This window comes from Syngnathus typhle, linkage group LG3 (assembly GCF_033458585.1).
Source record: "Syngnathus typhle isolate RoL2023-S1 ecotype Sweden linkage group LG3, RoL_Styp_1.0, whole genome shotgun sequence".
NCBI classification, from domain to species: domain Eukaryota; kingdom Metazoa; phylum Chordata; class Actinopteri; order Syngnathiformes; family Syngnathidae; genus Syngnathus; species Syngnathus typhle.
Window position 1 is genome coordinate 874253 of NC_083740.1, and position 23820 is coordinate 898072.

General features: G+C 50.1%; 5 protein-coding genes across 7 annotated transcripts; all 5 read left to right on the forward strand.

The window, feature by feature from the left end:
• Positions 1-12: 12 nt before the first annotated feature.
• pin1 (peptidylprolyl cis/trans isomerase, NIMA-interacting 1) lies at positions 13-1748 on the forward strand. The gene is made up of 5 exons (XM_061275462.1): positions 13-218; positions 800-885; positions 972-1080; positions 1149-1259; positions 1341-1748. The coding sequence occupies exons 1-5, from the start codon at positions 161-163 to the stop codon at positions 1448-1450; spliced, it is 474 nt and encodes a 157-aa protein (XP_061131446.1). The 5' UTR covers positions 13-160; the 3' UTR covers positions 1451-1748.
• A 345-nt stretch (positions 1749-2093) lies between these two features.
• On the forward strand, positions 2094-7915 carry si:ch211-14k19.8 (uncharacterized). Its single transcript, XM_061275298.1, has 10 exons — positions 2094-2379; positions 4006-5466; positions 5539-5627; positions 5766-5824; positions 5897-6060; positions 6243-6405; positions 6470-6661; positions 7015-7254; positions 7325-7487; positions 7751-7915. Exons 1-10 carry the CDS (start codon positions 2328-2330, stop codon positions 7823-7825), a joined length of 2658 nt encoding a protein of 885 aa, XP_061131282.1. The 5' UTR covers positions 2094-2327; the 3' UTR covers positions 7826-7915.
• A 2098-nt stretch (positions 7916-10013) lies between these two features.
• On the forward strand, positions 10014-13866 carry LOC133151800 (actin, cytoplasmic 2). Its single transcript, XM_061275133.1, has 7 exons — positions 10014-10154; positions 11400-11526; positions 11628-11867; positions 12296-12542; positions 12640-12831; positions 12904-13085; positions 13163-13866. The coding sequence occupies exons 2-7, from the start codon at positions 11404-11406 to the stop codon at positions 13304-13306; spliced, it is 1128 nt and encodes a 375-aa protein (XP_061131117.1). The 5' UTR covers positions 10014-10154; positions 11400-11403; the 3' UTR covers positions 13307-13866.
• A 511-nt stretch (positions 13867-14377) lies between these two features.
• On the forward strand, positions 14378-19192 carry palb2 (partner and localizer of BRCA2). Of its 3 annotated transcripts, none has more exons than XM_061275116.1 (14): positions 14378-14583; positions 14687-14777; positions 14918-14977; positions 15061-15175; positions 15234-15622; positions 15734-16175; positions 16245-16999; positions 17185-17337; positions 17479-17561; positions 17631-17780; positions 17920-18036; positions 18118-18205; positions 18431-18627; positions 18798-19192. In XM_061275116.1, exons 2-14 carry the CDS (start codon positions 14709-14711, stop codon positions 19033-19035), a joined length of 2856 nt encoding a protein of 951 aa, XP_061131100.1. In that variant the 5' UTR covers positions 14378-14583; positions 14687-14708; the 3' UTR covers positions 19036-19192. The 3 variants fall into 3 exon arrangements, with proteins under 3 accessions (XP_061131100.1, XP_061131103.1, XP_061131102.1); XM_061275119.1 differs by having other exon boundaries at positions 18778-18918; XM_061275118.1 differs by having other exon boundaries at positions 14379-14583; positions 18801-19192.
• A 517-nt stretch (positions 19193-19709) lies between these two features.
• Positions 19710-22992, forward strand: plk1 (polo-like kinase 1 (Drosophila)). Its single transcript, XM_061275289.1, has 11 exons — positions 19710-20309; positions 20523-20691; positions 20769-20913; positions 21102-21195; positions 21274-21499; positions 21576-21618; positions 21699-21796; positions 21888-21965; positions 22131-22285; positions 22389-22571; positions 22650-22992. The coding sequence occupies exons 1-11, from the start codon at positions 19926-19928 to the stop codon at positions 22833-22835; spliced, it is 1761 nt and encodes a 586-aa protein (XP_061131273.1). The 5' UTR covers positions 19710-19925; the 3' UTR covers positions 22836-22992.
• The last annotated feature ends 828 nt before the right edge of the window (positions 22993-23820 follow it).

Consider the following 23820-nt stretch of genomic DNA (forward strand, 5'->3'; position numbering starts at 1 on the left):
TTCCAAACAAAGGCGGGGCTAAAGGGCAAAACAACGCGAGAGCCGTAAACGTGTCGGTGATTGTCGCAAAGTGTTGTAGTTGCCCTCGCACACGATTTCTCTCTCCATTTGGATTTGTCACTTTTAGGGAGGAAAACCTGTGACGGTATAGTGAGTAACAATGGCAGACGAAGACGCGTTACCAGGGGGCTGGGAGAAGAGAATGAGCCGCAACTCAGGTGACCGAACGGGCGTGACGAGAGGCCGCAAACCGGCTGGCTTGTTTGCTATCTCCGCAATGTAATGTGCAACCTAGCTTGGCGACTAGCAAACCGAATCAGCATTGCGGCTGATCAATTAGCGCTAAGCTAGCCAGGTACAACTTAAGCGACGCGAGGCCAAGAGTGATATTAATTGTAACGTGTAGTCAAATATACTTATTACAATTTGTTGTAAAAGTTTGCAAATGATATTGGCGCGCGAGCCGATCCGCCCCTGGGCCTGTGTGACGTCACTGTGCCTATCAAGTTTTCTTTTAAAAGAATGTTTGGTCGACATTTTCAGCTTTTGAGACTCCTGCATGAAATCCGATTGTCATATAAATGCAAACTTTGAAGCTTTACCCTTAAATGTTGTCATCGTGCCAATTAAATGAGTGTCCCCTTCTCATTGGCTGCTGAAATATGAAGATTATTGCCGTTATTGTATGTATGGGTACTCACCAAGGTGGACCAGTTAGAATCGCTACACGCCCATTGCCGGTTTTGGGACGGGACTTTGTGGTTGATAAATATCATTGCTAATTCTGCTGTGTCTGCAGGCAAGGTGTATTACTTCAACCACGTGACCAACGCCAGCCAGTGGGAACGACCCGCAGCGGGAGACTCCCGTGGAGAGCCAGATAAGGTAATGTGCTGTTTGGACCTGTTTGGAATTCTCTCAGGTGAGCCGGTCATCATTTAAGCGGTTCTCCTTTTTGGTTTGTTTGCCAGGTGCGCTGCTCACACCTCCTGGTCAAGCACAACCAGTCCCGCCGGCCGTCTTCCTGGCGGGAGCAGAACATCACGCGGTCCAAAGACGAGGCCGTCGAGCTGATTCAGAGTAAGTCGCCGGGTCCTCGTCCGCCGCCTCGCCCTTTTCTGTTTGGAATCAAACGATGTCCTTCTCAGACTACATCGAGCGGATCAAGTCGGAAGAGGACAAGTTTGAGAACCTGGCTTCCCAATTCAGCGATTGCAGTTCAGCCAAAAGCGGCGGAGACTTGGGACTCTTTGGCAAAGGTCGCTGATCCCTTTTCCAACTTGACCCGCGTTAATTGACCTCTCGTCACGTAATGCGTGTGTATGTTTTGCACCCCTCAGGTCAAATGCAGAAACCTTTCGAAGAAGCCTCTTTTGCACTCAAGATCGGAGAGATGAGCGGTCCCGTTTTTACCGACTCCGGGGTGCACATTATCGTGCGCACTGGCTGACCGCACACACACACACACACACACACACACACACACCATGCACCCATCAGTCTTTGTCCCAATGGTGCAAAGACGTAACGCCGATCTAATATTTTTGCAATGTAACAGATTATCACGCAGATGGTTGAAAGTGCACGTCACACGAGAAAAAGCCTGTCCTGCACTTTTTTCCCCTCCAGAAAACCAAAAAAAACGCAATTCCATTGCCCTCCTGTTCCTGCATAACAAAAAAATGACCGCTTTTAAAACCTTCGTTATCCATCTGAGCTGTCGAAATAAAAGTCCTCTTTTTTTTTTTTATTTTATTTATAAGTGTCTCAACTTTCTTGACTTGTCCGGTTGAGCGTCTAGCGTAGCCACCTCACGGGTCGATGGAACGTGATGATGAAATAAAAACGGCTCAAGACCTTTGGTGTTTCCGATTTCAAGCTTCCTTTCTGCTGGTTTGAACCTGTCAGGCAGACTGCAGTACCAGGTGTGGCCTCAGAATGGGGTGGAGGCGCGCTAGAGCGGAATGGGAGCTGCTGTGTCTTACCGTGCGTGGATGCTGTCATAGGTGTGGTGGATTGTGTGGCGCTTCGCCTCCCTCTCTCTCTACCTCCCCCCTGCCCTCCCTCCCTCCCTCCATCCAGCATCAACCGGGAGCTGCGGCCGCGCGTGTCGCCTCTTCGTCTGCAGGCCACGCGCGTCCGTTCCTTCGCCCGCCGCAGCGGCTACGCACACGTGGATCTCATTGCAGACGAGAGGAGGAGGAACATAGTGGATCCTTTGAGGAGCTAGGAAGTTTCAAGAAGACAGAGAGCTTGAGGTGTGACATGTGGAGGTCGTGTGTCCATTTTGGAGACCTCCTTCCCGACATGTGTGAAGGGAACCGGACATGCAGTTGTTCCACGTCTGCTTGGTGCTCGCCGCCGCCGTCGTCACAACAGGTAAGCAAAAATAATCCTATTTATCCATTATGAACGTTTGTTTGCTCGGGTTCGTTGAAGTGTAGACAAAAAAAAAAAAGCATCTGCATTAAGGGAGGTTTGGATTTTACACTTGGGCATGAACGTCCTCCAAAATTCACTGTTTTATTTCTCTAAAAGCTGATTCAACTCCAACTTGTTAGGTGCCAAAATTATTTTCTATTAGATTAATATTTTTCAATTGTCCGTTGTTTGTTTTTTATAAATAGGACATTTGTGCACGTTTGTTAAATCTGACATGATATAAGCAGTTTTGTTTTCACACACTGTGAGATGTGCTTGATTGTCAAGCAAATAAAATGAAAACATTAATATTGATTTTAACATCCAGTGTATGTGTTTATACACCTGTGATGATTTCAACCAATTCGGGTGATTCTTGAAGGTAATGTGAACCAAATGAAAAAATCTTTTCAATACAGTCCACGCTTATCTAATTGTCGTTTTTAGCCATTTTCCTCAGATTGTACTTAACGCAAATAAGGTTTAAATCCTGATCAGATCCAGGTTGGGGGGGCTGTGGAAATGCAACATGTCAAGTGAACAGGTTCCACTCTTCTGCTGATAATATCGTTCAGGTTATCATTTATTTCTTGAGAATGTCAAAGAAGCCTTGGTGGAGGTATCCACTCTGGAAGCCGCTAATGAGGCACAAAGCTTTTGTCAGACTTCCTTGATGTCCAATTAGAGCGGAGAATCAACCAGTTTGCTGTCCTAAAACGGCTGCTTCAAAGCAAAATGGCCACTTCACAGCATGGCTCCCATTTTCATGGGTTTTGTCCACTGGTGGCGGGGCTCGGTCCCCCCCCCCCCCAAAATAATAAGCAACAAAGTGACTTTAACGAGGCACTGACAGAGCTCGGGCCCTTTACGAGAAGGGATGAAGCAATTCCAAAGGGCCTGGTAGCCTCCAGCTTGAGCCCCAATTCCAAGCACCCAAAGGTGATTTTGAAATAAGGAAGGAAGCAATTCCAAGAAGACCTTTCGCTGGCATCGGGCTGAAACCTTCCATGTCACAATTTCCAAAATCCGTTTTTTTTAGAATCGATACTATGTCGGGAGTCTCCTGTATTAAATATAAAGCACGTCAATAAGTAAGTTGCTAGGCAGAATCCATGGAGGACACAGAAAAGGTTTCCCCAAAATGGCCCAAGAAGTATTAGAAAGCAATTAGGCATAATATTGAGAGGTGTGTGTTTATTTATTTATTTATTTACACATGTATTTTTGTTGTTGTTTAATTTTGACATATTTATTTATTTATTTTATATTTTATTTAATTGAGTTTTTTTTTTTTTTTTCTGTGCTGCCAGGATGTGAATATAGTTGCTTGTCAGTAAGAAATTGAGTTTGTGTGACCCACCTAGAGTCGTCCTAATAACATTTGTGTTTTCACTCTGACCTCGTTTGGGAAAAGGCAAACATTCTGGAAAGTTCTTATCTTGGTATGTGTGAGAAAGAGAGTGTGTGCATGTTTACTATGCAAGCGACAAATGTGTGTGTGTGTTCATGAGTGAGCCAGACAGAAGCTTTGTTGTTCTTGTCGTCCTTCACGACTTTCTTTCTTTCTGTGTCTTGCTCGTCCAGTCCAGGAAGAGCCACGGAATTCCACAGAGGAGCCACATTCCGACAGAGTCTTCCACAGTCCATCTCAGGCCGGGTCCGACGACACGAGCACACAAGAACCCTCTGGATCTGAGTCTGGTCCTGCCACGCCCCTTACCGGGTCTGGGAGCCATGATAGCGAAGCTCTCCAACTTCCTGAGGAAGTTGGGAACAATGGAGCGGAAACATCTGTCAGCCACCTTCCGGAGACGCTGGTGCTGACCCTAGAAACCCAAACAAATCCAGGAATGCCAGAGGGGACGCGTGGAGCTCACACCTCGGGGCGGTCCGCTTTTCCACCCGTGACGTCAGCCCCGACCAGATGGGCCCGCCTCGCGACCCCTGCCGGTACCACGGACACAATTTACTTACAGAAGCGCGGTCGGACATCATCGAATGAGATGTTCAGGAAACACACCCCGGTTCTGGGTTCTACGTGGTCCCGAACAGACTTGTCGCAAAGTACCCCAAAAACCCCACGACTGCCAGATGGCACAGAGGGGACGGCACGGTTCCCTGGTTCTACTTGGACCACCAGAGATGCCAGCATGGTATCGGGAAGGACCCAGAACTCATCAGGGTTGGAGGATGAAACGGGAACGCCCAGACTTTGGTCCCGCACAAGCGCCAAGACGGATTATGTGGACGGTATGGGAACAACCCAGGTCCTTGGATTGGGGGGATCCCCGATAAGAACAAGCACACCCGTTTTTTCGACATCCTCAAGGGTTCTGGATTTGTCTGACTCTAAGAACCAAACAGGAACGCCTCCAAATACGCCCCAAGCTGAAGTCTTGAGGGTTGGGTTCTCTGAGAATGGGACGGAAAGGTCTGGACTGTCGACCCACGTGAGTACCTTTCTGTCATCCAGAGAGGTTCCGAGCTCATCGGTGAGCACAGCGAGTTCTGAAGATGTTACGGGAAGGTCACGAGATACAACCCAGGAGGAGGTTCTGGATTTAGGCCTTTCGCAGGACGTGATGGCAACGCCAGAAATCCCGCCTGGTGGAGGCACCATTTTGCCCTCCAGAGTTCAGACCTTTTCTGGCTCGGAGGCTGCAACAATCGGACAGCTGAGGGTCTCGAGCGTCGGGGACACCGAGGATACGACAGGAACACCTGGAGACTTCTTCCACGGCCAAACCGAGACGGCATCTGCAAGGGTTTTGGGTTTTGGAGGCTCCCGGAACACGGACGACACCCTCTACGCTACACCAACGACGCTAAAGAACCCTGCTGTGTCTCCATCCCTCCTGGACGTTCTGACCCAGGCCTACCCGACCCCGACCCAGATCACACAAGAAACGCTGGTGACTGAGGAAAAAATCGTGACAACTCGGCAGCTGATCGTGGAAGTCCAGTCTGCTTCGACACCTTTGAGTTCTGCCACGACCCGCGTACCCAAAGTCTACGTGGTGCCGGACCAGGCTGCCACCATCAGAGGTGTGTGTGTGTGCCAGTATGGATAGACCAATGTGCATGTATAGACCAGGTTTTGGTTCTAACTTCTTTCAGTGGAGACTATCGAGCTACTGCTGCAGATCATCGTGGAAGATTCCAGCTCGGCTTCTGGTCCCGACCTGGAGAAGGAAACCGGTGCTTGGGTGGGTGGGAGCCTTTTTAGCATTTTAGACATGTCGTGTGTGTGTGTTTTTATGAATCCCTCATTTGATGAATGAAGACCAGATGAGGAGGTCAAAGTGTGGGGATGTCAAGTTTGGAGCTGAACTTTGCCGTTGCAGGTGGAACCTTACCTGCGGAAGGCGCCGGGGTTCCGCCGGATGTTGGCGGCATGGGGCAGGTGAGCGAGGGGGCCTGCCGATCCCGTGAGCGGCGTGGCACCCACCCGACGGTTTTTCTCCCCTCTTCCCAGCGGCCGCGCTGTGCAGATGCTGCTGGAGTTCCACAGCGTGGGCGCTCTGCTCTGGCTCTCGGCCTCCGGCGCCTCCTCGCTCCTGCGCCGGACGGGACTGGACGAGGTGGCACGGCGGGGGAGGAGCTTCAGAGGCTCCGAGGTGGTCAACGTCACACTGGGAGGTTTGACGATCAGTTTTATTCTGGTATCGCTAGGCGATGGCACCATCGCAATCTGGGTTTTGATTTGAAAGACAAAGAAGGCTAGGCTAAACTAAGCTAAGCTAAGATAAGCTAAGCTAAAATAAACTAAGCTAAGATAAGATAAGCTAAGCTAAGCTAAGCTGGGCACATGTGCGTCGCAGGGCTGCAGGCGGACGTTTGCCATTGGCTGCTCGGGTGTCCGGCGGGCTTCCGTTGCCTTTCGGGACCCGCTAACAACTACAGCTGCTCCTCCGACTGCCATTTCGATTTCTGCCATCATCACGGCGTCTGCACGCACCACCCCGGACAACTTCCCGTGTGTCGGTACGCACGCACGTGTTCACACCTAGGCAGCGAATGTCCGGTTTGAACGGGGCGCTCCCATCAGCTGCCTGGTGGGCGAGGACTTCTGGTTCATGGGCTCGCGCTGTGACGTCCGGATGACGCGGGCTCGTCTGGTGTGCACGTGCGCCTCCATCTTGGTTGTGGCCGTGGCCGTGATCGGCACGCTGGCCTTCGTGGCCGTCAGACGCTACCGAGCTGCTCTCATCCAAGCTAAAGTGGACCAGACCCGAAGCAGGTACGCACACACACGTGCTGTTTTACTCCAGTCCAGTAGGTGTTGGTAGTGTGCAGCACAAAATTGGTGGAAGCACGCAAGTAGTTGGTTTTTATATCTTTGCTGCCATCTGCTGGATATGGCAGGTCATTACTCCATTTTCTACCCACTCGCACCCCTCCATACACACACCCACGTGTTTATTTTTAGTATTTTAAATGTTCTGTAATAATTGTTTCCAATAGATTTCGTATTCATTGTGCATTTCATAATTATTTAAAAGAAAATCTCCTTTACCTAATAAATTTGTTTCACATCATTTTAAACGATTGAATTTTTTAGTCCATCATAAAATTGCGCAATTGTGTTTGCAGCTACCGGCGCTTCAACCATTTCGACGAGCTGTCATCTCGCTTCTGGCCGCGCTCGGCGTCGGCGCCTTCCGTCGACTCGATGGACAATCCGGCGTTCACGCGCTCCGACGAGCTGCTGCACATGCGAGCTCTGGATCGGCCGTGCTGCTACCACGATGACACCTTGTCGCTCGCCTCCGCCTCCGCCTCCTCTGCCTGCACCAGCCGCGCCGCGCCCCTCAACACCATTTACCCAGACAGGTATAAGGCAAGTCCAAACCACTTGTTGCCTTCAGGGACAGTCTGACATCTCCGTTAATGGCTGTGTCAGCTCTCAGTACGGTTGGTGCGGCAGCGAGCTGAGCACGGGCGACGGCGTTCTGGACTCGGGCAAGGCCAGCGATTTGTCGGTGTGCAGCTGGCCGGTGGAGCCCATCCACTGGACGCCCTTCCCGCTGCTGCGGCAGCTGGCCGCCCCCCGGACTCCCCACTCGGTGAGTGGGGGAAAAAAAATAAAATAAATCACATTTACTCTACATGCTGTTACAGCCGTGTGTCCCAAAGATGAATACAATTCCCTCAAAATCCCAAATGCAACTTTTATTAAAAATAATGTTAACCCCTAATGCTAACTGGTTAGCATCTGCCAAACTACGGTTTGCACTTTTCGGAGCGAGCGTCGCTCCTTGATACGGTGGCTCCTCGTTGAGTCATATGCTATGTTAGCTTAGCATCTTTCCTTGTCTCGGATGCGCAGGTTCGGACGTCCAGGCCGCGCTCGTACTGCGAGGGCATGGAGCTGGTGGACATGAACCGCAGCTGGACGGCATGACCGGACGCATCCTCGTGGGCCATCCAAGGCTCTCGGCGCACGTGTGCATGAGCTGTTGAAAAATCAATAAAAACTGCTGTGTGTAATTGACTGGCGTGCTAACTCCCTCTTTTGGCACCAAGTACCGTCCGTCCCAGGCGCTCCCTCCCAGCTCCCTCCACGCCTTTTGGCCACGTGAAACCCAGCCGGACCAAAAAAAAGCATAAAAGACAAGTCGGAGCAATGGCAAAAGAGGCCCGTGCCGATCCAGTCTTCCCCTTGCGCATTGGGAATGGATGCCACTCAATGATGGAGAAGGGAAAGTAGCAAAGACGCTCTACGTTAGCTTCATTCCATATACGGTATTAGAGCCAAAAACCAGGCCTGTGTGTGTGTGTGCACACGTGTGTGTGTGTGTGTGTGTGTGTGTGGCAACATTCACATGCCTCTCACTGGACTCCATCCACACACTTAAAAAGGGAGATTCATTCATTTCCTCACACTGCTCGCTGGTCACATGACCTGCATAAGCAACGATACATTCTTCTTCTTTGCAGTCATGTGACTTAGTCATGCTGATATCTCCTTATATGGATGTCATCCAAAGGACCTCTCAAAGGCACCAGCCTGTGTGTGTGTGTGTGTGTGTGTGTGGATTTGGTTAATTCCCTGATTGGCTTGTTCGCCTTTTTAACCTCTCCGTGTAGACGGCGGGCGCGTGTGTGTGTGTTTGTGAGTGTGTGTGTGTGCACTTCCTGTATGCATGTAGAGGTGAAAGTGTGGTTTGAGGAAAAAAAAAAAATCAACTTCCTGCCCCATGGCTGGCCATATGTCCTTATTAGGGACACGAAAGAGAGACAGGCAGAATTCCTGCTTTATGGTCATTGTCCGGCCGCACTTTGAGGGTTGCACCCCCTTCACACACACACACACGCATGCACACACACGCACTTTGAGATCTTGCGTTCCCATGACATCACACATTGATGTTGTCACCCGAGTTTGACACACCTGGAAGGAAGTTTGCAGCAGAATTGCGCCACCTCGCTGGAAGTGACGCTGACACATCGGGACAGACTGTTCAGCTTCAGTTTCTTAAACACGAATCCTTTTTTTTTTTTTAAACTGCTGTGTCACCATTTTTTTGTTCAAAGTGGTTTTTTTCTTGGGGTGGGCATGGCCCCATACTCCACTAAAATAGATCCAGCTGCATATTTAATCTGATTTGAATCAGGATCACAATTTTCGCGTAACATTTAAAATTGTGTTTATTTACATTTCAAAGAGGAAATGGCTGACGGGCCCCATACGGCCCCCAAGCCATGTGTTTGGACACGGCTGCAACTGTTTGAAGACGATTCACAAGTTCCGAGGCAACGTGCTAGTGATGTCACTAATAAGCGTGCGTCTGCTTGACCTTTGGTGCAGTTCACATCATGAAACATAATAAAAGGAATTAGTCATCATCATAATGCTCATCATAGAGCTTTGATGACACGTTTGGCTTCGTAAAACATCAAAAGCATTCAACAGGAATGAAAAATGCTCTTTTATTTTCCTTCGCAAAAAATAAAAAGTCTTTCTAGAGAGAGATTTGACAAATGCTAACACGTATTCGGATAAATTCAATCTAAAATAACTCTCAACGTGAGGTGTGCAGGCGATGAGTGCTGAGCTTTACATGTTGCCTGTAAACATGCCATCGTGTTAACACGGGGATCACTTTGCACTCTAATCTGTGTGTGTGTGTGTGCGTGCATGTGTGTGTAAATGTGTGTGTTGGTGACCTTCCAGTCAGTGACCCCCAAATCTCCATCTTAACCCCCAGATGGGCCTTTCCTTCCATTTTCACTGAAACATCAATCATTTTAGCTATAGTGCATCAGAGATGATAGATTGATGGCAAGATAATTATCCCAATTGAGCTATTCAGTCCTTCCACAGAGTGTCGATTGATTTTTGTTTTTTTTATATACATGTTTTTTTTTGTTTCTTTTTACACTTTTCCTGCAATAAGTGAATTAAATAGGCGTGATTTATAAACAAAAAGCGGTCAGGCCACCTTTTGACCACAATGTCAAGATTTGTGGGGGTTAGTCCATTTTGTTTTTTGATGGGCGATCGGCTCACGCCACGCCCATTGGACGTGAGGGGACCAATCGGAGACCGCCGTGAGCAAAGTTCTCCTAATATGGAGAGGGGCTGCAGCCCGAGCGTGTTTAAAAGCGCAGCGGCTAACCGGTAGCACGTCACAGTCAAGCTTCCAAGCTCGGACACGCACGCCCTTCTCTCGCGCGCATCACGGAGCTCGCACACCCCTAACGAGAAGACACCTCTCGCTCTCACACAGGTAAGGAAGAGATTTGCTTACAAATGACATTTTTCCTCATTCAATATGCTTTGCGACTTCTCCTTTGGAGTTTAAAATGGTTTCCCCCCGGCGTAGTCGTGCTAGGCTAGCGTTAGCATGTTAGCTGCCGGGGCGTCAAGCAAAGCGCTGACGCCGCTTTCAAAGAGACGACGTTCGGCTCGGTGACGCAGCGACGACTGTTACCCGTTGCGGTTGATGACGGAGACGCCCTCTCCCGTCCTCCTTTAATCGTAAAGCAGACTCTTTGAAGGCTTTGACCGTCATCGAGTCTCCCCGGCCGGTCGCCAGCATCCCTTTAATACGTCAGGCATCGCAATCGCCATCGTCTGTCCGTCTCCCTCCCTCCTCACCGGCTCGGCGGCTAGACGGGATTACAACAAGTGGATTAGCTCCCAGATCACCCACCGCTTAATCTACAGCATTGAGCAATTAACGTCGACGGTTGATTTAATTAACGAATTATTTTTATTCGCTCGCGTACAAGGTGAGGCATCGACGAGTCTGGCAATATTTGATTATTGGAACAGGGACCGTTAAATATATGTAAAAGTCTCATTTAGTTTTGTGCTTTGCTTCAATTATGTACAAAAATCGAATTTTTTAACGTGGTGTACAAGTGAGGGGTTTAATCTTTTAGATCAGTAATTATCAATTATAACAAAAGTGTAAATTGTTCAATTCCAGATAAATTAAACTGATTTCTTGTTCTTAGTTCCGACAACACCCTTAGATTTAAAGAATTCAAATGTGGTTTGAATTTATTTAAAAAGACCAAATAATTCTTAAAGCGTGTGAGATTTAATCACGGTAATATTAGTCTAATTCCGAATGAGATCAAAAAGTTGTGGTTTAATCATTCATTTAGTGATTTATTGATAAAATTGCATGTGCTAAAGTTGAGGAAAAAGACAACTGAATGCGAGAAATATTGCAAGTCGTGTGCTGCCTGCATGTGGCCCTTGTGCCCACCCAGCCTTGAATTATTCAGCATTCGGTATTGCGAGGGAGTGGCCGCATTTGCGCTTTGCTGTGGTTGTGCGGCTCCTCACTTTTTCCTTATATGGTCATGACAGGGACTCCCTTTGCCTCTTATTCTTTTGGGTTTGGCGCCACTGCGACACCCAGCAGAATGAGACTCGCTGCTGCAGTGCAGCTGATTAGATTTTCTTATCCTCGCAAATGATTTTTTAAAAAAAAAATCTTTTTTTTTAATGGTCTTTACAGAAAAATGGAAGACGAAATTGCCGCCCTGGTTGTGGACAATGGATCCGGAATGTGCAAAGCTGGCTTTGCGGGAGATGACGCCCCACGTGCAGTCTTCCCCTCCATCGTGGGACGGCCCAGGCATCAGGTACCCCAACACACTCCTCAAATCTTTTATTTAAATCAACGTGGACACTGCTTTGAAATGTGCCGGGTTTGGATTTCAATATATTATTCTCCCGACGTCAGGGCGTGATGGTTGGCATGGGCCAGAAGGACTCGTACGTGGGCGACGAGGCCCAGAGCAAGAGAGGCATCCTGACCCTCAAGTACCCCATCGAGCACGGCATCGTCACCAACTGGGACGACATGGAGAAGATCTGGCACCACACCTTCTACAACGAGCTGCGTGTGGCCCCCGAGGAGCACCCCGTGCTGCTCACCGAGGCCCCCCTCAACCCCAAGGCCAATCGCGAGAAGATGACCCAGGTACGGGCAGGCTCGCCTGCTTGTGCTCTCGCTTTTCTTTTCTTTTTCTCGCTCAATCTGTCTCCTTGAACTTCCAGGTGTCCTCCTTCCATTTCCATCTCTGCGGAGACTTCAGGTTTCTTGTGTCACTGTAGTGTGCAGCATTGCATGCTAACATGCTCGAGTTGACAACTAATGTCAAATTTAAAAAAAAAAAAGTAGGGTGAGAAGCAAGCTCAGTTTTCAAAATTGCGCTGTAGCCCAGAGCAATTCAGTTGGTAATATTCTGCTTACCACTAGAGGGAGCCCATGCACCATACTATGCAAAGCTCTCTGGGTTCTTCAGCATGGTGTTATCTTCTCTCCTAACTTGGCATGATGGGCAAGATGTGTGGACTAAAACCCAATGAGTCATTCTGTGCTCATGTGTGTGCGCGCCTTGTTTTCAGATCATGTTTGAGACCTTCAACACCCCCGCCATGTACGTGGCCATCCAGGCCGTGCTGTCCCTGTACGCGTCTGGCCGCACCACCGGCATCGTGATGGACTCCGGCGACGGCGTCACCCACACGGTGCCCATCTACGAGGGCTACGCGTTGCCGCACGCCATCCTCAGGCTGGACCTGGCTGGCCGCGACCTCACAGACTACCTCATGAAGATCCTCACCGAGCGCGGCTACAGCTTCACCACCACTGGTCAGTGCTGCGGGGGGGGGGGGGAAATGGCCCCGCTGTCGCAAAGGAGAAGCTTGGTACAACTGCTTGAAATCTTTTTGTGCTTGTGATGATGCAGCTGAGCGTGAAATCGTGCGTGACATCAAGGAGAAGCTGTGCTACGTGGCGCTGGACTTTGAACAGGAGATGGGCACGGCCGCCTCTTCCTCCTCTCTGGAGAAGAGCTACGAGCTGCCCGACGGACAGGTCATCACCATCGGCAACGAGAGGTTCCGCTGCCCCGAGGCGCTCTTCCAGCCGTCCTTCCTGGGTGAGCTCCATTTTATTGACCCCACCCCCTTCCTAAAACCCACAAACCTAACTTGACAACCTCCACGGGCAGGCATGGAGTCGTGCGGCATCCACGAGACCACCTTCAACAGCATCATGAAGTGCGACGTGGACATCCGTAAGGACCTGTACGCCAACACGGTGCTGTCGGGCGGCACCACCATGTATCCCGGCATCGCCGACCGCATGCAGAAGGAGATTACTTCCCTGGCCCCCACCACCATGAAGATCAAGGTAACGAGTGATCTTTGTAACGCTCTGCTGCCCCTCAGTGGCCAGCGTGAGTAAAACGTGTGGTTGCCCCTCGGCAGATTATCGCTCCCCCCGAGAGGAAGTACTCGGTTTGGATCGGCGGCTCCATCCTGGCCTCGCTGTCCACCTTCCAGCAGATGTGGATCAGCAAGCAGGAGTACGACGAGTCCGGCCCCAGCATCGTCCACAGGAAGTGTTTCTAAAGAGACTGTCGGGCGGCCCCACCCACACCTCTTTCTTTGTCCCCCACCACCTCCCTGTTTCCATTCCCCAGCCCCCCACTCCCCCCCCCCCCCCCCCTCGAACACACTGCTACCAACCCAAATGAGTGGCTCCCATCAACACTGTCTGCTGAGCCTGCAGCACCTCCTTGCCGTTCCCCCTGCCCCAAGAGTTTGCTGAGGAGCTCTGCAGTAATTCCGGAACCCCATCCCCCACCACAGGCAGTGTGAATGTGAGGAATATGATCCTTTTTTTTTTGTGTGTGTGGTTTAGTTTTCTTCAGTTTGTTCACCACCTTTATTTGCCTCTATGAAGGTTTCCAACTTCTCTGTCAGTATTGCTTGCTGTAAATTATGTCATCTGTTTGTTTTTGTACTTTCAGCCTTAAGATAATTGCTCTAGTTTTTGTCAATATGCAAAAATGAGAGGAAAAAGACCAGAGCTACTTTGTAAGGTGGTGGTGGTGGAAAAGTTTGTACATGAGGCTTGCTAAGCTTCTAGTTACATGACAACCCAATAAAGCGCACATGTCAGATCTCTATCTCCTTGTCAATATTTTACTGGAAGTTGATGCTTTTGTGTACAAATGTGGTTAGAACATGGCTATCATAATTGGGACTTAATACATATATTTAAAATTGTTGCATTGAGGGAAATATCCTATGCCCATTTATAAAGTGGTCAACTATAGCGGCACAAGTGTTTTAAATGGTAGCCATGGCAATTGCAGGCCTTCTGGTCAAAGTGACCATTCTAGAAAATCTTGTGGTGGAGGCAAGAACTAATAATCACATTGAACCTATAGTCTCAATCAATAATGCAATGTTTTAAAATAAGATAAGTAAGTGGAAAAATTACAAAAAATGAAGAAAAAAAGCTACCTGGAACTGGCATTTAACTTATTTTGAGTATTTAATAGTCATATGTATTTCCAGTCCCTTTTTGGTGACGTATCAGTGCTAATAAACTGCCTTGTCAACCGCCAATTTAAAAAAAACACCGAAGAAGCTGCGCGGCCATCGAGTTATCCGAGCTCGATTACTTGACCTGTTTTCTGGCATGAGGCGCGGCAATTTGGAATCAAGTCGAGCGTCGTGTCATCGATCGCCGCCTGTCTGGGAAAGCAACCGCGATGGGCTCCGCTTATGTCTCGATAACTTTATCGGCGTTCACTGACAGCTTAAAGTTATTTATCGACTAATGCTGCGACATTTCTACCTTTATACTACGACGTGAACGGCAACAGCTTCAAGTTAAGGTAACCGACTAGCCTTGCGTGTAGCCTAGCATAGCTTAGCTTTCCGTCCGCTCAAGTTTTATTTGTCCGTCTTTCGTGTTATTTACGTGTGTTTTGTGTCCAGCTTGTGTTAGTGAGTGAGCAGAATGCAGAGCGGTACCTTGCATTGTGAGGAGCAGCTGAGGTCCACACTCTGCTGCGACGACAAGGACAATGTAATCAATCATTTGTGCATATTTTGGACATATTGGATTAGCCGTAAAGTGAACGCTGACAACCGACGCGAATGGTTGCGAGTTGATGAACGTCATTTCCTGTGATGACTCTTCTCATTTTTGCATTTTGCTCTTCGTAGCTAAAGCGAAAGTTGGACCAGCTCCGGCAGGAGTATCTCAAGATTGCCCAGAAACTGCAGGTAAAAGCATGAGCACCATTCAGGGATGTATTGATCTATGTTGAGATGAATGTGAAAGATTTTTCCTACGTATGCGTTGGCAGCGTGCCGAGCAACTGGAGGGAGTGCGGAAACACGTGAGAAATGATGGTGCTCCGACCCGCCGCTGCCAGGACCAGCCAGGCCCAGACGGGGCGTCAAAGTCGACTGCTGGAGCAAGTACGTGGATGCGTATTTGATCCTTTGTCACTCTAACTTGTTTGTATCATCTCGCCAGGTCCCGCCCACTCCAGCTATAGCGGCACGGACAGGACTTTGGTCGCGTCTACGCCCAGACTGAAAGCGAATGGCAGCGACACGCTCGGCGCTTCCAGAGCCAGTCCGACCTTGCGCCTGCGCTCCCGCCGCAGCCGCCTGCGCTGGCAGAGGCGCAGCCAGGAAGCGGGAACCTCGCAAGACGAGGCGAGGTTCGTCGGCGAAAGCCAAAGCTCGGACTCGCCGTCGCCCTCTCTGCTGCTGTCGCATTGGAGCCTTCCGTCACGCCAGGATGACAAACAAGACGGCGGGAGGGAAGCGGACGTGCCGGATGACCTCAATGGAACTGACAATGGCTCAGGAGGAGATGGAGGACACCTTAGGCTTGAGGAGAAAACTCTTGTCAACTCGGTGAGTCTTCCCGGAGACAAAAGTAATGCTTTGGTGCCAAGTGAACTGAGGAGCTTCATTTAGACAAAAGTAGTACTTTGCTGTCATTGTCATCTTTTTTTTTTTTTGAAGCCTCGTTTATGCAGTGGAGAAACGAGAGGGGGAGACGAAGGAGAGCGCCGGCCGGAGTCCTGCACCTTGGTAGAGGGACTACCTTTCCCCGTGGAGTACTATGTGCGCACAACCAGACGCATGACTCGATCGCAGAGCCAGCCGGACCTGCGGGCCGTCATCCATACCCAGCTGAGCTCGGGGCGACCTCGCCGGAAGCGAGCCGGCGCCATGAACGTCAGGGACGTCGCCGCGGAGCCCGTTACTCACCCTCGAGTTGCTGGTTCGCGGAGGGGTCGGAAGAGCCGGAGGGGGCGGGGCAGGGGGAGACCTTTGCTTTCTACTGGCCTGTGTCACCATGAGGCGGACTCCCACCCGAGGCTGGAAGAGCCAGCTCCCGATGAAGGCCAGATGGTATTCCCACCGTCCGCCCCGCAGGAGCCGGTCACCCCACTGGCTTCAAGTACGTTTTTCAAGCTCCTCTTTCCATGAAGGTTTTGGTCTTCCACCAACGCAATATTTGTCCTGACAGGTTCTGAGAGCTGGCGTTGCCTTCTCCTCCCCACTCCCAAACTCACCCCGACGCCACCACTTCCTCCCCTCACGCAACTGGTGGGCCACCTGCCGCACTTTGTCCTCCATCGGGACTTCCACTTGCCCGACGAGCACTTTGCCTCCCTGAAGCTCGACAAACTCCGCCGGGTGGCCGCGGAATCCGGGATGGAAGCTTTCGCGATGCCGCGGCGCAGCGCAACTCCGGCGACGGCTCTCGGGGCGCCGCTCCACTTCAAATCTGCGAAATCGTCCGACCTTTCAGATGACGATGACCCCAAAAATACGGACATGCGACTCCCACATCCTGACCCTGACGACACATGTCTGAGTCCAGCGGAACGACAACCGAAAGGTTCGGAACGCCATCGGGACGCCATTCTCTCCTGTGATGCCCCCCTACTGCTAGACCAGGAGGACAACAGGCATCAAGAGTTTTTTTCCCCCAAAGCGGTCCAAAACAGCCACAGTACCCAGTCTGGGCTGCAACTGAGCCCTCCGGAGGCCTCCGCCCCACTGCACCCCATGTCGCCCGCCCTCCCCTCCAGCCCGGAGCCGCCCTCGCTGGGGCTCCCCCCGCTCGCTGCATCGCCCGTGGCTGCCGTCACCCCTTCGCTCAGCCCCTCGTCCCCGCTTTGCCGCCCCCCGGCCTTCTCCCCTGCGATTGGGTGCTCCCGACCGCCGGCGCTTGACCCCCAAATGGCGGTGGGGGGTCACGGAAGCTGCACGCTAAAGGTAAGAAGCTTTTTGCATGTTTTAGCTCAGCTTAGTTCCCGCTATTCATTCATGATGGAGCTGGAAGATGGCGGCAAAGCACTACTTTGCTGTCAATAAAGCACCTTCATAAAGTCTCGACCCCAAGAATTGCTAATTTTATTGATATTGTGACAATAAGTGACTTTGGCATTTGTTGCTTTCAGGCCCCAGCAGGAGGCGCTCTGGTGGACGCCTGCTGCCTGTCGGACTCAGACGGCCACTTGTGCGTCGTCGCGGCCGGAAAGTGGGCGGCGTCTTGGTGGAGTCGGGCGCCGTCGTGCTCTTGGGCACGACGACACGTGTGGTCCTTCACCCAAGTGAGTGTGTACCAACTGAACCGTCGTCGTCGTCATTGAAACTCATTATTTAGTGGATTGTTTTTTTCAATTCATCAATGTCACTATTTCCATCCCTTTATTAGACAACAGAATATAATTTGAAATTTTCCGTCATCGCAGCCATTGTTGAATGTGTTTCCCGTCCCGGGCGGCGCCGGCTTGGTGTGTGTGACTCTCGGTGAGCTGGAGATCAATGAAGTGAGGTAAGCCCCGAGCCGCTTTGTCGCGTCGCCCTATTTTCTCCCTCCGAGATATGTTCCGACATGTTTCAGGGTGCTGTCGTGCGGCGGCGGCGAGCCGGCGGCGCTCCTCCGCGGCGACGTGCAGGCGGCGGCGGGCGTGGCCGAGTCCCGGGTGGTCACCTCCTCCCGCTCGAACATGGGCTGGACGCTGCAGGCCTTCACGCTGGCCAGCGATGGCAGGTAAGCGAGTTTTTGCACTAAAAAAAAAAAATTCATAACGTAGCAGTTGGTTAGCGCTTTTGCTATCTCAGAAGTTGCATATACATTTTAAAAACAAATCATTGTATTTTTTGAATGATTGTCTTTTTTTTATCTGGAGCGCCTCCCACTGCGTCCATCTCGCCACGCCTGACATTTGCGTTCGGGCCTTGGCCCCGGTCGACGTGCTGCCCGACGCTCTGATCGGCACCGACGAGAGAGGGCGACTCTTTGTCTGGTAAGATTCAAGCCTCCGTGGACACTTTATTAGGTACACCACCTCATGATATTTTTTTTTTTTTTTTTTTTATTTCAAAAGGAATTTGAAGAATGGACACTTGCTGCAGAAAGTCCAACTGGATGCCAGTTTATCGCACACGACCTGTTTGAGAGGATTTTCCTGCCGCGTAAGTGTTCATCGAAGCACAGGAAGTGTGCCATTTTGCTTCGAGGCGGCCATTTTGGGGTTGTTTTGCCAACTTCCTGGATTCTACAAAACTATCAATCAAAGCTTTATTTATACGGGACTTTCCATACAGCGATTGTAGCTTCCTAATCGGGACCACGCTCACTCGACAGATAGATGACACTAAACATTTGAGAACTTTTTTTTCTTTTCTGCGTCTGTCCAGGGTGTGCTGTTAGTCCTCCTGCAGCATCTGTTTGCGGACTGCCCACACGCGAGGCAAAACAGCACCAACGATGAAACGTTCCCCAATCAAAGAGAAAAGAAGAAGCCGGCACTTTTTTCCATGCTCGCGGTGAACCCTCTCAGTGGCAAAAGCATCCTTGCCGCCCCTTTGGAGACGCCCGCGTCCTGGTCGGGAAGGTGAGCTCAAGTCTCCACTTCCTGCTTTTCCGTGAGCTGGCTTGATCTCGACCACAAGTTATTTTGATAGGTTCAAATTTCACTTCATGTTTGTTAATTAGACATCAGATGAGTTTATGAATGGGCGGGACCTCGCCATATGAATTTTAGCTGATGCCCCCCCTCCCCAGCAGGCTGGGCGAAGCAGACGCCAGCGACGCGGCGGCGGTGGCCACGAATCAGAGTGGCTGCGTGTGTGTGTGGTCCCTGAGGCGGCGGCACGAGGGCGTCACGGTGAAAGCGGCCCCCGACGGCGAGGGCTGGCAGCTAGCCCGCTGGGCGGAGGACGGCGCCACGCTGGTGACGGGCCACGGCAACGGCGACGTCACCTTGCACTTTGACCTTGCCGCTCAGGACCATTTTATGTGATTTGGATGATTGCTGCTCGTTTTAGAGCGCTAGTCTCACACTCACTGAACTGGACTCTTTTTCTAATTTTATTACAATGCGTCCGACTTTGTTGCTAATATCTGTTCAAAAAAAAGGTTCTGTAATTTGCATTAAACTTGTCAATTTTGTAAATAATTGTTGCCTTAATTGCTTTTTTACACGTGTTATATTTCTCATGAGGATAAAACGGTTCAGATAATGGATAGATGGATATTTGTTATTTCCACTGACGTATTAATAATTATGTTTAGAATTCTGTATGATTATTTTTTTTTATAAAAATATAACTACATGTATATTTGTAAAATCACTTTCGTGTTACTTTTTGTTTAATGTTATTTAATATAGCTGAACAAACAGAAGTTGGTAGCATTTACCCCTGTCACGCGTACTAACTACTCGACATTTAATGTTTTCAAAATGTCCTTGTTAGCGCCATGTGTTTGATTAAAGTCCCCCGCTTGTCAACTACATTTCCCATGAGCACCGCGTTCGCCAGAACCACATTGAGCCATCCTATCGAATCACAGCATTTGTCTTTCGCGGACGCTCATTGGCTGATTTGCACACGGCTTCCCAAGATGCATCGCGGTTCCGCCTTGGAATTCAAATCCCGCAGACCAATAGGAAGCCGTTCCTACTCCTGCTCGTTTTTTGAAATCATATCGGCGACCGTCGTCACAACTGCGCTGGCGTCGGAGGAGCAAGTTTGACCGACATTTTCTGGCCACAAATTCACTTATTCGAAGTGTTAGACAGGCTTTTAAATTCGATCTTCGTCGTGTTAAGCCTCTTTTAGTTTGCTTTTAACGCGGTTCGGTCATCTTCCGCCTACTTAACCGCGTTCCAAGCGACTTTTCGAGGCGAAAATGAGTGCGCCGACCACCAAGCAGCAGCTACCGCCGGCTGCGGCGAACGGTGGCAAACCGTCGTCGTCTTCTGGCCCCACGCCGCTCAAGGAGATCCCCGAGGTGCTGGTGGACACGCGAGCGAAGCGGCGCTACACCCGCGGCCGTTTCCTGGGCAAGGGCGGCTTTGCCAAGTGCTACGAGATAACCGACGTGGAGAGCCAGCAAGTGTTCGCCGGAAAGATCGTGCCCAAATCGCTCATCGTCAAGCCGCACCAACGCGAGAAGATGACCTCGGAGGTCACCATCCATAAGAGCTTGGACCACCCCAACATCGTCGGCTTCCGGGGCTTCTTCGAGGATGAAGACTTTGTCTTTGTGGTGCTGGAGATCTGCAAGAGGAGAGTGAGTACAGTCTGATGTGTTTCTTAATCTACCTATGAGTTAATGTTTAATAAATAAAATATAAATAAATTAAAAAAAACATTGTTTTTAACTTTCCCACCATTTTAAGGAAGTCATTTTAATACCGTGATATTATTTGCTCAATCAGAATTGGATACTGGCCTCTTGTGGTCATGTGACATAAACACGTATCCAAAATGTTTGTTTGGTCAGTCGCTGCTGGAGCTGCACAAGCGTCGCAAGGCGGTGACGGAACCCGAGGCCCGCTATTACATGATGCAGCTCCTCAAGGGTGTCCAGTACCTGCACAACAATCGCATCATCCACCGAGACCTCAAGCTGGGCAACATCTTCCTCAACGACGACATGGAAGTCAAGATCGGTGCGTGGGGCGGGCACAACGCGCACACGCATTTAAAAAAAAAACCCCAAACGTTGCATGCCCCTCCTTTCTCTCAGGTGACTTTGGCCTGGCCACCAAGATCGAGTTTGACGGCGAGCGCAAAAAGACTTTGTGCGGGACGCCAAACTACATCGCGCCGGAAGTTTTGTGCAAGAAAGGACACAGCTACGAGGTGGACGTGTGGTCACTCGGGTGCATACTGTAAGTCTGCAACAAAGTCCAAAATAGCTGGAGGCATTTTCACGGTTATCATACCGATTGAGGAGATATATCTCAAATGGACCAAATTTGTCCGATTAAAAAAAATTCACAGCGCCAGGGAAATTGGATTAAAAATAGATTTAATCAAATATGATTCAAATGATGCCAAAGCATTGGTTTGTTTTTAGGTACACGCTGCTGGTGGGCAAGCCGCCGTTTGAGACGTCGTGCTTGAAGGAGACGTACAATCGCATCAAGAAGAACAACTACACCATCCCATGGGTGAGCGCTGCTTCTCTTTTGGCCCCCAGGTCCAAATTGTCCCAAAGTCCTAACAGGATTTCTTTTTCTTTTTTGCAGCACGTGAACCCGGCGGCGGTGTCGTTGATCAAGCGCATGCTGCACGCCGACCCGAGCCAGCGGCCGACCATCTCCCAGATGCTGACGGACGACTTCTTCACGTCGGGCTACATCCCGGCGCGCCTGCCCACCACCTGCCTCACCGTGTCGCCGCGTTTCTCCATCGCGCCGTCCTCTGACGCCGACGCGGCGCAGCGGCGACCCCTCGCCGCCCTCGGCAACAAGGGTGAGCGGGCGCCCGCTCCTGCCGTTTTGCGTCCGGCCGGCCGGCGCTGAAGGCGTACCCTCTTTTGTTTTTGCAGGGGAGTCGGAGAACGGCGACCTCAAGGAAGAGCAGATGCCCAAGTAAGTGGCGCTTTTAGTTTGTTTGAAGAAAGGAAAATAAAAAAGACAAATCAGTTGAAAAAACTTTTTTTGCGTGTCAGGGAGTCGGAAATGGCCGATAGCAACCTGAAAGACTTGCTGCAGCAGCTCAACAGCATCATCGCCTCCAAACCGTCGGAGAGGCCGCTAGTACGCCAAGGTAACACCCCCCAAACACACACACACTTTTTCCTTTCGCTCGCTCAACCGCCCGAAGATGATTAACGTGGTGGGCACCTTTCTTTACGCAGAGGAAGCCGAAGATCCCGCGTGCATTCCCATTTTCTGGATCAGCAAGTGGGTGGACTACTCGGACAAGTACGGGTTAGGTAAGGATGACGCTCGCAAACCCTAAAAACTATTTTCCAATCGTTTTCAAACCACATTTTAGACTAGTTTGAGTCCTCTGTTGCTAACCGAAACAGCAGTGCCATAAGCGACTTTCCCGGATCCTGCCAAATGCGTGTATTTCTGAAGCGGTGTGTCGTCGGCAGGCTACCAGCTGTGCGACAACAGCGTCGGCGTCTTGTTCAACGACTACACGCGTCTCATCATGTACGCCGACACCAACAGTCTGCAGTACATCAACAAGACGGCCCAGGAGTCCTACATGACCGTCGCCGCCTACCCGCCGGCGCTCAACAAGAAGGTCGGTCGGAACCGCAGCGTCGTTATTGTCCTTTTGCCACAATCATCGTCGGCGGCCATTATCGTTCATCTCGACTCACGTTTTTCCCCCCCTCCCGTCCCAGATCACCCTGCTGAAGTACTTCCGCAACTACATGAGCGAGCACCTGCTGAAGGCGGGCGCCAACATGGCGCCGCGGGAGGGTGACGAGCTGGCACGGCTGCCCTACCTGTCGCTGTGGTTCCGCACCAAGAGCGCCATCGTGCTGCACCTCAGCAACGGCACCGTGCAGATCAACTTCTTCCAGGTGGCCACCTCAACGGTGCAGCTAGCCAGCTAACTAGCCGGCTAACTCGCAAACGGTCTTCCTTTTGTGGCTTTTCAGGACCACACAAAGCTGATCCTGTGCCCGCTGATGTCGGCGGTGACGTACATCGACGAGCGTCGGGACTTCCGCACGTACAAGCTGTCCCTGCTGGAGGAGTTTGGCAGCTCCAAGGAGCTCTTCAACCGCATTCGTTACGCCAAACTCATGGTGGAGAGGCTGATGGACACCAAAGCCGCGCACTAAATAACTTTTTATCTGTCCTGTCAAAAATTCAGTTTTCTCATGGATCTTAATGCATCTTAAAAACTTGAAAAAACGTTTTACATTTGTTTATAAAAAGGTGAGTTTTTCTAAATCTGTTCATGTAACTAGTTCAAATAAAGCTTGTGAGAATAATCAACCCCTGTTTGTGGATTTTAAGAGGTCTCAAAGACAAAAGCAAAACAGTTTCAGCAATTGATGTGTAATTTGGCGGGATGCAGCAAAAATCCGAAGTTGGCCGTTTTGGGTGATTTGCCAGCTTATCAGTACCAAATAAATATAATTGAAAGTCATCTTGGATCGTGTTTAGGACACTTTGTGCATGTTTGACTATTGCCGACTTTGTGTCTTTCTTGGCCGATAAGTGACATCTGATCCGCAATGGATTTTGTTTAGCCTGGGCTGAAGTTTGTCGGTCTGCCTGTGTGTGTGTTGGGGTGCTTTACACCTGTACAAATATTGCACACTGTGTGAGAGTCAGGAAAATGAGGCCACGCTGGGTTGCATGCAGTTCGGAGAACATATTGGACAGATGCTGAAATTACATTTTACGACAATTTACAGACAGATTTAACACGTATTTGCACACCTATAGGTTTTTGCAAAATGGTGACACTATTGAAATAGCCTCGTTGTGAGTCTCAGTACACAAGTGAGATGCGTAGTAACTACCGTTTTTTTCCGTGTATAGTGCGCCCCCATGTATAGTACGCACCCCTAAAAATGGCATGCTGATGCTGGAAAAAAGCTTGTACCCATGTATAATACGCACCCAATTTTTATGATTTTTTTTTAAAAGAAATTTTTTTTTTTTTTTTTTTTTTTTTAAGTCCCAATGATCGTCACACACGCAGGGAGGCAATGGGTCCCATTTTTATAGTCTTTGGTATGGTCTTAACTAGGCTGGATGTAATTTTTTTTGTTGGCGTTGATTTCTCCGACTGCCCGTAAACGCACCACCGCGCTC

Excerpts from the sequence above, each read along its gene's own strand:
- palb2 (XM_061275116.1), top strand. The coding sequence starts at position 14,709 with ATGCAGAGCGGTACCTTGCATTGTGAGGAGCAGCTGAGGTCCACACTC. Across the intron at positions 17,338-17,478 it reads ACGTGTGGTCCTTCACCCAA|CCATTGTTGAATGTGTTTCC; the intron begins GTGAGTGTGTAC and ends CCGTCATCGCAG. Across the intron at positions 18,206-18,430 it reads TGAGAGGATTTTCCTGCCGC|GGTGTGCTGTTAGTCCTCCT; the intron begins GTAAGTGTTCAT and ends GCGTCTGTCCAG.
- si:ch211-14k19.8 (XM_061275298.1), top strand. The coding sequence starts at position 2,328 with ATGCAGTTGTTCCACGTCTGCTTGGTGCTCGCCGCCGCCGTCGTCACA. Across the intron at positions 2,380-4,005 it reads CGCCGCCGTCGTCACAACAG|TCCAGGAAGAGCCACGGAAT; the intron begins GTAAGCAAAAAT and ends TTGCTCGTCCAG. Across the intron at positions 7,488-7,750 it reads CCCCCCGGACTCCCCACTCG|GTTCGGACGTCCAGGCCGCG; the intron begins GTGAGTGGGGGA and ends TCGGATGCGCAG.
- pin1 (XM_061275462.1), top strand. The coding sequence starts at position 161 with ATGGCAGACGAAGACGCGTTACCAGGGGGCTGGGAGAAGAGAATGAGC. Across the intron at positions 886-971 it reads CCCGTGGAGAGCCAGATAAG|GTGCGCTGCTCACACCTCCT; the intron begins GTAATGTGCTGT and ends TTTGTTTGCCAG. Across the intron at positions 1,260-1,340 it reads CTTGGGACTCTTTGGCAAAG|GTCAAATGCAGAAACCTTTC; the intron begins GTCGCTGATCCC and ends TGCACCCCTCAG.
- LOC133151800 (XM_061275133.1), top strand. The coding sequence starts at position 11,404 with ATGGAAGACGAAATTGCCGCCCTGGTTGTGGACAATGGATCCGGAATG. Across the intron at positions 12,543-12,639 it reads CTACAGCTTCACCACCACTG|CTGAGCGTGAAATCGTGCGT; the intron begins GTCAGTGCTGCG and ends GTGATGATGCAG. Across the intron at positions 12,832-12,903 it reads CTTCCAGCCGTCCTTCCTGG|GCATGGAGTCGTGCGGCATC; the intron begins GTGAGCTCCATT and ends CTCCACGGGCAG.
- plk1 (XM_061275289.1), top strand. The coding sequence starts at position 19,926 with ATGAGTGCGCCGACCACCAAGCAGCAGCTACCGCCGGCTGCGGCGAAC. Across the intron at positions 20,914-21,101 it reads TGGTCACTCGGGTGCATACT|GTACACGCTGCTGGTGGGCA; the intron begins GTAAGTCTGCAA and ends GTTTGTTTTTAG. Across the intron at positions 21,966-22,130 it reads CTCGGACAAGTACGGGTTAG|GCTACCAGCTGTGCGACAAC; the intron begins GTAAGGATGACG and ends TGTCGTCGGCAG.